This window comes from Magnolia sinica, chromosome 1 (genome assembly GCF_029962835.1).
Source record: "Magnolia sinica isolate HGM2019 chromosome 1, MsV1, whole genome shotgun sequence".
NCBI lineage: Eukaryota > Viridiplantae > Streptophyta > Magnoliopsida > Magnoliales > Magnoliaceae > Magnolia > Magnolia sinica.
Window position 1 is genome coordinate 92739602 of NC_080573.1, and position 13288 is coordinate 92752889.

Sequence of the window (13288 nt, forward strand, 5' to 3'; positions counted from 1 at the left end):
TCGTAATGCTGAGAAGCAAATTGATAGACGATATCCGATCCGCCTCCTACCGTCTTACCCCATCCAAGGTAGGCATTTTCTGAGTTACATCATAGTAGGCTGCGTATGAATTTTATACGAAAGCACTTAGAAATTATACACGTGTTACATATGAAATAAAATAAAACCGACTAATCCATTGTCTACAAATCACATATTAATTCAAATAAAACCGGGTAAGATTCTTGGACACTTGTTTGTGTAGATAAGCCATGGATAAATTTCATTTTTAACCGTCCAATAAATGTCCACCAATCTGATACTTAGATAAACGAATAAATTTATTTTTTGGTTTAAGATACATCTACACTGGTTAAAATTATTTGGACGGTTTCAATTGACTGCTTGTATGCCATTTTGTGAAATTTTTTTTTTTATACTGCCAGATCATCAAAGTTTTTGTCTTTTTTGAGACAAGGTTCACCGGATGTAGCCGGTCACATCCCGTAATAATGCAGCCCAATCAGCAACGAGGCTTCCAACCTCCCCTCCTTAAATCCAAACCCCACCTCCTGCCTTCCTTCAGTCTCTCCTTCCTGGCCCCCAGCCAATCTTTAGCCCTTCACTTTCCATCGTATTTACGGCTCTGTCCCTCTGGTTATGCGAGCTACTGCCAAGCACGGGGATCCTGAGAGCCTCAGCTCCACGCCCGCTCTCGGTTTCCCCCGCCACCGCTTCTTCCGGTATCGGAGATTGAGGAATTTATCATTCTACCCCTAAATACCATGCCGACCTCCTCTTCGAGAACAGCCCGGCGCGGGCAGGATGAGAGGGGAAAAATCGGAAAGCTGGCCGAGAAATCAAAGTCGTTCCACGGCCGGATCCCGGCGGCGCCACCAGGCACGCTCCGGAGGCCGAGGACCGTTCCGGACCTGTTATCCGGCCGGATCCCGGAGTCTCCGCCCGCTGGAGGGAGCGCAACCGAGGGGTTTGTTCCCCTGCGACTGACGAAGCTGCTGCTGAACGTGACCGTGCAAAGGAGCCTGGGGGCCGTGCAGGTGGTGATGTCGCCGGATTCGACGGTGGGGGAGCTCGTGAGGGAGGCCGTACGTGTGTACGGACGGGAGGGGAGGAGGCCACTGCTGCCTACAACCGACCCGGCCGGTTTCGGCCTCCATTACTCGCAATTCAGCTTAGAAAGTAAGGAGGAAAAAGAAAATCATTTTCTCGTGCTCTCCCTTTTTTTTTTCCCACATAATTACCGGATTGCCCTTAAAGCCGCGTGAACTTCTCGTGTGATTTTGGAATGCGTTGGGCACCGTTCATCAAACGATGGCGGTGTCTGGTAATGGTGGACCCCATTTTGATGGAGCTTAGCCGAATAATCACACGGATCCACGCATTTAGGGTGGATGTATGCGAGTTTATAATATATATTCAATTCGTTTGGTTGTTGTTTGGGCAGGTTTGGATCCAAAGGAGAAACTGATAGGGCTAGGATCTAGAAATTTCTTCCTCTGTCCGAAACCGGTCTCAACTGTGACTTCGTGCTCGAGCGAGGCCGAAAAGGCTTCCAAGACGGGATTTCCATGGCTCAAGTTCATGGATTTCTTTCCATGAACTTTCTTCTTCCCTTTTTGTACCTTTTTTTTCTCTCCGTTTTTCATTGGCTGTATATTAGAAACGCAAATATAGTTTTTTTACGGAAAGATTGTATAACAGTTACTGGAATTGTAGATGCAACTGTTTGTACGATAATATAGAAATGAAATTGCTTCAGACTCGCCTTATTAGATCTCTCTCTCTCTCTCTCTCTCTCTATTTATTATTATTATTATTATTTATTTTATTTTTTTGCGTTGTAAAAACTGAAAACATATATGATAAGAAAAAGAAAAGCAGGGAGTTAGATCCCCCGTAGCACAAGGGGGTCGTTTGGCACCATAGATGGATTTGGATGGATTTTAGAGGATTTCAAATCCTCTGGTATGCCTAGGGCCTGTTTGGGAGCCTGGATTTGAAATCCTCCTGCGCCCTGTTAGATTTTCTAAATTAGTGTACCGGAAATAGCCAATTATTACAATTTCATGGTCGTAATTTTGATTCGAAAATTGGTCCAAAATGATTGACGCAAATTTGTAGGCCCCATCATCTTATATACCACGTATCTGTGTCATTCATCCATTTTATCAAAACATTTTGATGCATGCGCCGAAGAAAGAGGCAAATCTAACATTCGAGTGACCCACACTAAAGTAAACAGTGACACTAAGAAGCTTTTAACGGTGAGTGTTTAAATTCAATTTTACTATGGTGTGGTCCCACTTCGACTTTAAATCTATCTCATTTTTTGGCTCATGTCCTAAATTCATTACGCATGGTGGATGAACAGTGTGGATAATCTACTTATATCATAGTGAGCCCCACATATATTTAACAGCATCCTCCGATGTAGCGTTAGATAAAGTAAGAGTCAAACCAGTCTAAGAGAAGGGTGTGGAGCCAAATCAGTGTGGGGGAATAATTATTGCCTATTTTTCATACGTTTACCCTTACTCTCAACTAAATCAGCGTGGGGGAATAATTATTGCCTAATTTTCATACGTTTACCTTTACTCTCAACTAAATCAGTGTGGGGGAATAATTATTGCCTATTTTTCATACGTTTACCCTTACTCTCAACTTTAATTGGGAAGTAGTATGCATGGTATATTTACATGGTTTGAATTTAATTACTAAATCAATTTTAATCTCTATTTAGTGAAATATGTAATTTTTGACATAATGGTTGTACTAAGCCTACTCGTCGATGATGAAATTCCAAGTCTCGTCTGAGTGAAATTCCAAGTCTCGTCTGAGTGACTAACCAATGATTTTAATCGTTGATTTACATGGACAATGTTTGGACGGTGCTGACCATTATATTAGAGTAATGATAGTGATGCAATTGATAAGCTAAGGGAGTGTTTGGGGCATGGGTTTCAGTGGGATTTGGTGGAAGTGAGTTTCAAAAATTCCACGGATCATTGCAAGGTGTGTTTGGGAATCACAAAAGGGAATCACAAAAGGTATGGGTTGTGAAGCCCTTCTTGGAATCAACGCTGAAGCAAGAGTTTCTATCACTATACTTTGGATTCTGTGTAGCTAGTAGTCGGTGCTATGTGGACCCCACCATGATATATGTGTTTTATCAATGCTGTCCATCTATTTTGAAATATAATTTTTGGGCTTCATCCCAAAAATGAGGTAGATATATATCTAAGGTGGGCCACACCATGAGAAATATAGTAGTAATTGAATCACACCATTAAAAACCTCATAGGGCTAACTATGCGGTCCACTTGAGATTTGGATCAAACTTATTTTTGAACTCATTCCATAAAATGACACGAAAGAATGGGTGGATGGCACGGATGAAACACATACATCATGGTGGGGCCCAGAGAGCACCGACCGATATTAGCAAGATGAGATGCCAATCCGTTTCCCAAACATGGAGTAGGATGGCCTCAATCCAGGGGATTAGAAGACAATCCCCGGCACATTAATGTAATCATTATGTTCTGGTAATTCCATCCCACTTAAACCCATCTAATCCCATGCTCCAAACACCCCCTAATTATTTTTGGATATCATTAGCAGGCCATGTGCCCAATAAAATGATAGTTTAGCGACACACATGTTACACCTGCAACTATTGGTGCCAAATGACCCCTTGGCACCATAAGTACACTGATTAGAGATATTCAAGTTGTTTATTAATTAAATTCAAACCTATGTAAACATATTATGTATAGCTATTTTTGGATGAGGGAGAATTCTGAATCCACGGTGCCGAAGACAACCAGAGGATTTCAAATGAAGGGGGTCTGTGAACACGGGAGTTCCAAATCCACTAACCCAAATAGGTCCTAATCCTCAGACATATTCGTCATCTATGACGATGTGACTCAGAAGGATTCACGTGTTAACCTTTCACGTACTGATCTCCCGGGCACTGATCACGGGGAAAGTTAAACGGGTGCTTACCTTTTTAATATGCCATTAATAATAGTGGTGGAAGGGGGATGACATGGGTCTAAGATTCCTATTAGGTGGGCCCCAAATGATCGATGGTTTGGATTGATAAGTCTATTGTTGGATTATTTGGTTTAAGTATATGGGTGGGCCACACGTAAGTTGTGACTGGTTTGACATGTAAAGGGGGTGGCGGCTTTGTTTTTTTTTTTTTCTTGCTCCTACGTAGGAACTTTTGAGATTGGCATTGACTTAAGTGTGAAGAAATGTGTGTGTGCATTCACTAAATGCGTGGAGGTAGAAGAGTTGAATCGGGAAGAAAAAGGGAAGAAGAATTGAATCAGGAAGAAAGAGAGATTTGACCGATAAGAGGAAGACATGGACAAAAGATTATTTATAAAAAAAAAATAATAATAATAATAATAATAATAATAATAGAGAGAGATATGGGAGAAGACAAGAAAGAAAGATAGTTATCATTTATCTGCTCTTTTTACTCATTTTCAAATTTAAATAAGAATTTAAGATTTAAGTTTGAAATGGAATTTTAAAATTCAAATGGGGTTTATATGGGAGTCTCAGGTCACCACGCAGGTACAAAAAAGCTATCATCCCATTGTAGGTTTTCAAAGAGACGGAGGTGTTAAATATCAAGGTCGATTCTCATCAATAGGTAACATGAATGACTTCTCATGCAGGTAGATTAATCTTTGTGCTCATCAAGCCTCATCTAAAGAACCTATTATCATTAAGGATGTGACAAATCCCACTTTTAGTTTGTGGTTTTCAAGTTGATAAAATTGTATGCATATGCATTTGATTATCCTAGTTATGGATTATAACCGTTGATTAGATTCTAGAAATTTTAAAAATAAATCTCTTTTAGCTTGTCTTCTCTTCTATCATCCAAATGCAGGTATGTGATGTAAATTAATCTTTGTGCTCATCAAGCCTCATCTAAAGAGCCTACTATTATTAAGGGATGTGACTAATCTCACTTTTAGTTTTTGGTTTTTCTAGTCGATAAAATTGTATATATATGAATGACTTGCCCATGCAGGTATGTGATGTAGATTGATCTTTATGCTAATCAAGCCTCATCGAAAGAACCTACTATCATTAAGGGATGTGACAAATCCCACTTTTAGTTTATGGTTTTCTAGCTGATGAAATTATATATATATACACACACACTCTCTCTCATCAATATATATATATATATATATATATATATATATATATATATATATATATATATATACACACACACTCCCACACTTGATGATCCTAGTTATGGACTATAACCATCCACTAGTTTGTGGTTTTCAAGTTCCGTCCTTAACAATGTAACATGAATGACTTCCCATGCCGGTATGCGATGTCACTACAAGAAAGGTGGTGTTTAGGGAACACTTTTACCGGCGAAACTTTCGTAGGTTAAAGTAAATTTTCAGTAAAACTCATCTTTACCTACGAAACTTTTCGTAGGTAAAGGTTAGTAAACTTACCGACTTTTACCTACGAATACTTTCGTAGGTAAAAACATACAAACTATTTCTTTGCTTAAAATATTATATTTAGACTTCTACCTACGAAATAAAATATAATATTTAGACTTCTACCTACGAAAGATTTGGTAGGGAAAAAACGTGTAGGGGACTTTACCTACAGAATTTTTCGTAGGTAAAAAACGTATATCAGACTTTTACCTACTAAATGATTCGTAGGTAAAAATATAATATTTACCTTAACTCTCATCCGAAAAACGTGTAGGGGACTTTACCTATGAAATTTTTCACAGGTAAAAAACGTATATCAGACTTTTACCTACGAAATGGTTCGTAGGTAAAAATATAATATTAGCTCATCTCACAAACGTTGAGACTTTTGCCTACGAAAATTATTATAGGGAAAAAAAGTGAATGAAACCTTTACCTACGAAATATTTCGTAGGTAAAAGTTTTTTAAAAAAAAAAAATATTTCCAGCTCAAAATTCTTGATATACACTTCTTAAAATATAATTCATCATATTCTTCCTAATATACACCTGTTATATAATATATTTCATCATATTCACATTCACATCCATCTAAACTCAAACTACGTAAATCCATCCAAATATAAACTACATTCATCCAAACATAAACTACACCCATCCAAACACAAACAATCTTAACCACATGACATTCATCCATGCATAAATACATATAAGTTTAACATCATAAATAAAATACAAAAAAATATTCATAGCGTTAGGGAATTGAGAATAGGCTAAGGTTTAGGTTTAGGAAATCGGGTTCGGGATCGGGTTTATGTTTGAGTTTTCAGGTTTAGGTTTAGATTTAGGTTAGGGAGTTGAGATTAGGATTAGGCGTAAGTTTATGTTTAGGTTTAGGGATTTGAGAATATATTTAGGTTTTAGGTTTAGGTTTAGGTTTTATGTTATAGGTTAAGGTTTATGTTAAGGTTAATGTTAGGTTATAGGATATAAGTTTAGGTTATAGGTTATAGGTTAAGGTTTAGCTCATCGATTTTGGTTTAGGTTAAGATTATAAGTTTAGGTTATAAGTTATAGCTTTAGGGAATTGAGAATAGGTTAAGGTTTAGGTTTAAGAAAATGGGTTCGGGTTCAGGTTTGGGATCGGATTTAGGTTTGGGTTTTCAAGTTTAGGTATATGTTTAGGACTTGAGATTAGGATTAGGTGTAGGTTTAGGTTTAGGGATTTGAGAATACATTTAGGTTTTAGGTTTATGTTTAGGTTTTAGGTTATAACTTTAGGGAATTGAGAATAGGTTAAGGTTTAGGTTTAGGAAATCAGGTTCAGGTTCGGGATCGGGTTTAGGTTTGGGTTTTCAAGTTTAGGTTAGGGAGTTGAGATTAGGATTAGGTATATGTTTAGGTTTAGGGATTTGAGAATACATTTAGGGCTCGTTTGGTCGGGTGGATTGGAAGGGATTGAATGGTACTAGGGTGGATGGCATGGATTTCTAGGTAATGATGGTGTTGTCAGTGGATTGTCTTGAGATCCATGGGATTGCTCTTTCCCTGCATTGCTATATCTAGTCTGTTTAGCATGCCTAACCAATCCTGGGATTAAACCTTCCCATCCCTTCCAATCCTTCAAACCAAACACGTCCCAGGCAAATTTGAAGGGATTAGGGTGGATTGGATGGGATTTAAAGGTAATGATGGTGTTGCCAGTGGATTGTCTTAAGATCCATGGGATTGGGATCAGATCACCGACCCTGTTTGGCATGCCCGGCCAATCCCAGGATTTAACTTCCAATCCCTTCCAATACCATCCAATCCCTTCCAATCCAACCGGCCAAACGGGCCCTTAGGTTTTAGGTTTTAGGTTTACGTTTAGGTTAAGGTTATAGGTTATAGGTTAAGGTTTAGGTTAAGGTTAAGGTAAGGTTATAGGATATAAGTTTAGGTTATAAGTTATAGGTTAAGGTTTAAGTCATAGGTTTTGGTTTAGGTTAAGGTTATAGGTTTAGGTTTAGGTTAAGGTTTAGGTTTGGGATATAGGTTTAGGTTATAAATTATAGCTTTAGGGAATTGAGAATAGGTTAAGGTTTAGGTTTAGGAAATCGGGTTCGGGATCGGGTTTAGGTTTGGGTTTTCAAGTTTAGGTTTAGGTTTGGTTAGGGAGTTGAGATTAGGATTAGGTGTAGGTTTAGGTTTAGGTTTGGAGATTTGAGAATACATTTAGGTTTTATGTTTAGGTTTATGTTTAGGTTTAAGTTTTAGGTTTAGGTTAAGGTTATAGGTTTAGGTTAGGTTTAGGTTATAGGTTATAGGTTATAGCTTTAGGGAATAGAGAATAGGTTAAGGTTTAGGTTTAAATTTAAGAAATCGGGTTCGGGTTCGGGATTAGGTTTAGGTTTGTATTTTTAAATTTAAGTTTAGGTTTAGGTTAGGGAGTTGAGATTAGGATTAGTTGTAGGTTTAGGTTTAGGGATTTAAAAATACATTTAGGTTTTAGGTTTAGGTTTTAGTTTATAGGTTTAGGTTATAAGTTATAGCTTTAGGGAATTTAGAATAGGTTAAGGTTTAGGTTAAGGAAATTTGGTTCAGGTTCGAGATCGGGTTTAGGTTTGGGTTTTCAAGTTTAGGTTTAGGTTAAGGAGTTTACATTAGGATTAGGTGTAGGTTTAGGTTTAGGGATTTGAGAATATATTTAGGTTTTAGGTTATAAGTGTAGGTTATAGGTTTAGGTTTAAGTTAGGTTATAGGTTTAGGTTTAGGGATTTGAGAATACATTTAGGTGTTAGGTTATAAGTGTAGGTTATAGGTTTAGGCTTAAGTTAGGTTATAGGTTAAGGTTTAGGGAATGGAGAATAGGTTAAGGTTTAGGTTTAGGGATTTGAGAATACATTTAGGTTTTAGGTTTAGGGTTATGTTTTAGGTTTAGGTTTAGGTTATAGGTTATAGGTTATAGGTTGTAAGTTATAGCTTTAGGGAATTAAGAATAGGTTAAGGTTTAGGTTTAGGAAATCGGGTTCGGGTTCGGGTTCGGTATCGGGTTTAGGTTTTGGTTTTCAAGTTTAGATTTAGGTTTAGGTTAAGGAGTTGAGATTAGGATTAGGTGTAGGGATTTAAGAATACATTTAGGTTATAGGTTTAGGTTTAGTTTTTACGTTTAGGTTTAGGTTATAAGTGTAGGTTATATGTTTAGGTTTAAGTTAGGTTATAGGTTAAGGTTTAGGTTTAGGAAATCGGGTTCGGGTTTGGGTTTAGGTTTAGGCTAAGGAGTTGAGATTAGGATTAGGTGTAGGTTTAGGTTTAGGGATTTGAGAATACATTTAGGTTTTAGGTTTAGGTTTAGGTTATAGGTTTAGGTTTAGGTTTTAGGTTTAGGTTTTAGGTTTAGGTTAAGGTTAGGTTATAGGTTATAGGTTATAGGTTATAGGTTAAGGTTTATGTTATAGGTTTTGGTTAAGGTTATAGGTTATAGCTTTAAGTAGTAGAACCTATTAAAATTTTTATTCATTCCATAAATTACATATATCCATGTTTTCATACATATAATATAGTGGTTTTGTGTACAGATACCTTCACACACTCAAACGATTTGTGGGGAATAAGGCACGACCGGAGGGGTTGATAGCTGAAGCGTACATTGATAATGAGTGCCTTACATTTTGCTCCATGTATCTTCGTAGCATAGAAACTAAATTCAACTGAGAAGATTAGAATGCTGATGAAGGGCAGGAGAATGAACAAGGACTCATATCTGTATTTGCACATAACATTCATCCTTTAGGATCCCCGACGTTTTAGGATAAATACCATATTGATCTAGTAAAGGCGCAGTGGTATGTGTTATATAATTGTGAAGAAATAAAGTCGTACTTGGAGTAAGTCTTCCCTCGATTATTATTTTCTCTACATACGATGATCTTAATGTTTCTTACTGATGACATGCCATTTATGTGTATAGCGAACACATAGATGAGATGAAGTCCAAATTCTCTAAAAATTATGATCGAATGCATCAGGATCAGTTTGCAGAATGGTTCACCGAACGTGTAAGATTTCACATTGTATGTCACCACACTTAGCATTTTCGTTGTTTTGCACATTATTTCAACCTATGAAAATCTCTAAACAATTATATTCTGTACATAATAATAGATGAAGACGTTGCCCACGAACAACTCTGCGGATACGTCTAATGCATTATACTAACTGGCGTGTGGCCCTGATAGATGTGTATCTAGATATACAGGTTGTATTGTAAATGAGATTCGGTTCGACACCGAAGAATGTGAGAAGTACAGGACCACACAAAATAGTGGGGTGGTTGTGAAGGAAACAAATGAGGAGGATGAAATTGACTTTTATGGCATTTTGATAGATATTATTGAGCTAAGTTATTGTATGAGAAAGCGAGTGTACTTATTTAGATGTGATTGGTGGGACATTGGAAATAAGAAGTTGGGAATATAGATTGACAACTACTTTTCGAGTGTAAATTTATCTCGGAAGTGGTTTAAGGATGACCCATTTATCTTCGTTAGCTAAGCCGAACAAGTATTTTACCTCGCTGACACCAAGTTAGGCAGCTCTTGGCATGTGGTGCAGAAAATAAAGCCCAGGAACGTATTTGACGTTCCCGTACCAGAAGTTGAAAATAGTGAGGATGGGGGAAATGACACGTCTAGGGTTGAACAAACATATCAAGAAGACATGCCATCTAGGGATACAGTGACTGATTCAAGTGTTGATATTGATGTGGTGTAATTAGATAGAGATGATGTGTCACTTGATTATGTTGATGCCTCAATAATACGTGATATTGTTAGAGATGATAGCGGTTTCATTGATGACGACGTTGCAGATAATGAGGAGGAAATACTAATCAACGATAGTGATGGTGAAGAAGAAATAGCCCTAAGCGATAGTAATACAGACGACGATTATTAAATATACACATGATTTATATGTCATTTGTCAATTCGAATAATTTATGTATTCTGTGTATATGTGAAAATTACAAGTCATGATTAATTCTTTTTATTGACTTGTTTATAATCCATATTTGCAGTTGAGTTAATTTCTAATCATGTCCCCCTTAAACCAGAGCGTAGCAGAAGCATGCAACATACTTCATCAGCTGTTGCAAATGGACGTTTCGGTCTTATCTTCTTCTGGGAGGGCCATAGAGATACCCGGTCTGGTCGATGAGTGTAGAGTGGAATATATTGACGACGACTCAGAGGAAAGATTATGCCATCTTAAAGAAATTTCAGGGCTGATGGAGATATATAACCACGGGAAACGAGATATGAAAGATGCGACTTTGTCATTTGCACATCTGAATGAAGTCTCGAGAGACCAGATTTCTTCTATTGTGATTGGCATGTTGGCTGTAAATATGTCGAGTGCTTTACACGAAATGACATATGCTTTTGAAGTATACGATAACTTACGTAGGGAGTACTTCGGATAGTTTACTTCAAAGTTGTTTTGTATTACAACGAAATATGTGTATTCAATATAGAATGATAATGTGTAATGGAATTTTCAATGGTTATAGATTAAAGTTTATAGTTTTATTATATTCTTCTTGCATTATAGTGTAATGGTCTAATCATATTTTAATCATCTCTCTAAGCATAAGCACAAATGCATTGTATCATCAACACTACTTGTATAATGTTTTAGTATATTCCACTTGTATTGACATTGTTTAAATTTATAAGTTCGTAGCTCGCACATATTTAGTGATGACACCAGGTGGGAGAGTATGTCGTTCGCGCACTGGATCTACCCCTTCTACCCATGATGTGATGGAGCCAGCATCGCCGTTACATGTTGCATTGCAGGCGTCTGATCTCTCAGTTGCACATACATTGGGCACTACATGTAAGTCTAGACATATATTTTTTTAATAATTTATGTTTATGTTTAGACTTACATATTTCTTTTGCAATAGCGTCGTCGACCAACCGACGAGGACGTGGACGCACACGTGGGTTGCTTTTAGAGTGACTTACACACGAGGGTAGGGTGATGGTACAGTTTCCATAGGACTGCATTAGACCTGTTGGGAACAATGCCAGACTGTTTACGTCGGAGGTTGGTGTCTTATGCCGATCTCTGATCCCCCCACCACCCCCCATTGGGGAGACATGATAGATGATGTGCGGCAGCTCATCCATCAGCGCCTTCAGGTAAATTTTAGTTTTTTAAAATTTATTTTATAAAAGTTCATTTTACGGTTAAGTTATTTTCTTAATAAGTTTATTACCTTAATCTATTATTTACGAAACTGTAGGATAAATTTGACTTGGATTTGAGTGTTCCGCACATTTCCTATGCCATTGATGACATGATCAAGGAGTGGTTCAAAGAGTACCGCTCCGTGTTACACAAGCGGTACAAGCGGTGCATGAGCCACGAGGAGGCCGCACTATCCGCACCACAGCACGTGACCAATGACGACTAGCGGATACCCTATGATAGATTTTCGTCTGATTTTTTTCAGGTAGTATTTACATATTTACGATATCTTAAGGTAACAATTAAATTTACAATTAATAATAATATATTATGAATAATGTGTTCAGAAGAGGAGAAAAATAAATTCTGACAACAGGGGAAAGTTAGAAGTGAACCACGTAGCTAGTTCAAAGTCATTTGCAGAAATTCGTCACAACATGGTAAGAAATTACTGGTAATTATTAAGTTGATATATTCTTTCCATGCATTTATATTAACTCTATTGTCCTTTCGATTGCGTAGCGAGATTCTGTCACTGGCTAGTCGCCCGGACCAGTAGACCTCTACAGAGGGACTCACTGTCGACAGGCGACGGGATCTTGGGTACATCCTAGAGCCGGCGAGATTTGGGTAAAAATTCTTACATTATAAAATTTAATTGCTTTAAATTATAATAATGTCATTTTTTAGAAAAAATTCATATGTTTTCATTACAGGCGGCGATGGACACCTTACGCAATCAGCCCACTCCCGATGGTACTCAACAGAGTGAGCTAGAGATCCTGAGTGAGGTGCTTGGCACCCATTCTAGATATGTGTGTGGGCTTGGCCATGGTGTCAAGCTCATGGCACCTGCTAGAGCTGCCTCCACCCGATCCGTCGTTGTTGGCGAGAGCGCCACCTGCCGAGTTGATATCATAGAGAAAGAGGTTCAGTAGCTATAGGTCGTCGTCCATGACATCATAGAGCAGTTGGAGAAGAAGAGTGAGCAGCTGGAGAGGCAGATGGAGGAGCAAGAGAGGAGGATGGAGGATCTGACGAGGCGGAGGGAGGAGCAGGAGAGGAGGATGGAGGATCTGATGAGGCAGAGGGAGGAGCAGGAGAGGAGGAGGATGGAAGAGCAGGCGAGGGGGAGAGAGGAGAAAGAGAGGAGGATGGAGGAGATGCGGGTGGAGTATGAGCGACGGATGATGGAGACAAAACTTTTCGTAGGTAAGAGTCTCATCCACGTTTTTACCTACGAAAATTTTCGTAGGGAAAAGTTCAGTAAATATTTTTAGCTACGAAAATATTCGTAGGTAAAAGTTTTGAAAATATTTTTACCTACCAAAATATTCGTAGGTATATGTTTTGTAAAATGGTTTTACCTACCAAACAATTCGTAGGTAAAAGTTTCGTAAAAGTTTTTAGCTACGAAAGGACTTGCAGGAAAAAGTTCTGTAAATATTTTTGCCTACGAAAATATTCATAGGTAAGACTTTTGTAACAATTTTTACCTACGAATGAATTCGTAGGTAAAAGTTTTGTCATAATTTGTACCTATGAAAAAAATTCGTAAT

The 13288-nt window shown here is 37.9% G+C and overlaps 1 protein-coding gene and 1 long non-coding RNA gene across 2 annotated transcripts; both read left to right on the forward strand.

The window, feature by feature from the left end:
• Positions 1 to 529: 529 nt before the first annotated feature.
• Positions 530 to 1774, forward strand: LOC131251633 (uncharacterized). The gene is made up of 2 exons (XM_058252478.1): positions 530 to 1179; positions 1445 to 1774. Exons 1-2 carry the CDS (start codon positions 765 to 767, stop codon positions 1597 to 1599), a joined length of 570 nt encoding a protein of 189 aa, XP_058108461.1. The 5' UTR covers positions 530 to 764; the 3' UTR covers positions 1600 to 1774.
• A 10225-nt stretch (positions 1775 to 11999) lies between these two features.
• On the forward strand, positions 12000 to 12844 carry LOC131252111 (uncharacterized). The gene is made up of 3 exons (XR_009174215.1): positions 12000 to 12169; positions 12252 to 12359; positions 12446 to 12844. It is a non-coding gene; the product is annotated as an uncharacterized LOC131252111 (long non-coding RNA).
• Positions 12845 to 13288: the final 444 nt, after the last annotated feature.

Bases quoted from the DNA above. Each gene is read 5' to 3' on its own strand.
- LOC131251633 (XM_058252478.1), top strand. From the start codon at position 765: ATGCCGACCTCCTCTTCGAGAACAGCCCGGCGCGGGCAGGATGAGAGG. The intron at 1,180-1,444 runs GTAAGGAGGAAA...TTGTTTGGGCAG, and splicing joins CTCGCAATTCAGCTTAGAAA to GTTTGGATCCAAAGGAGAAA.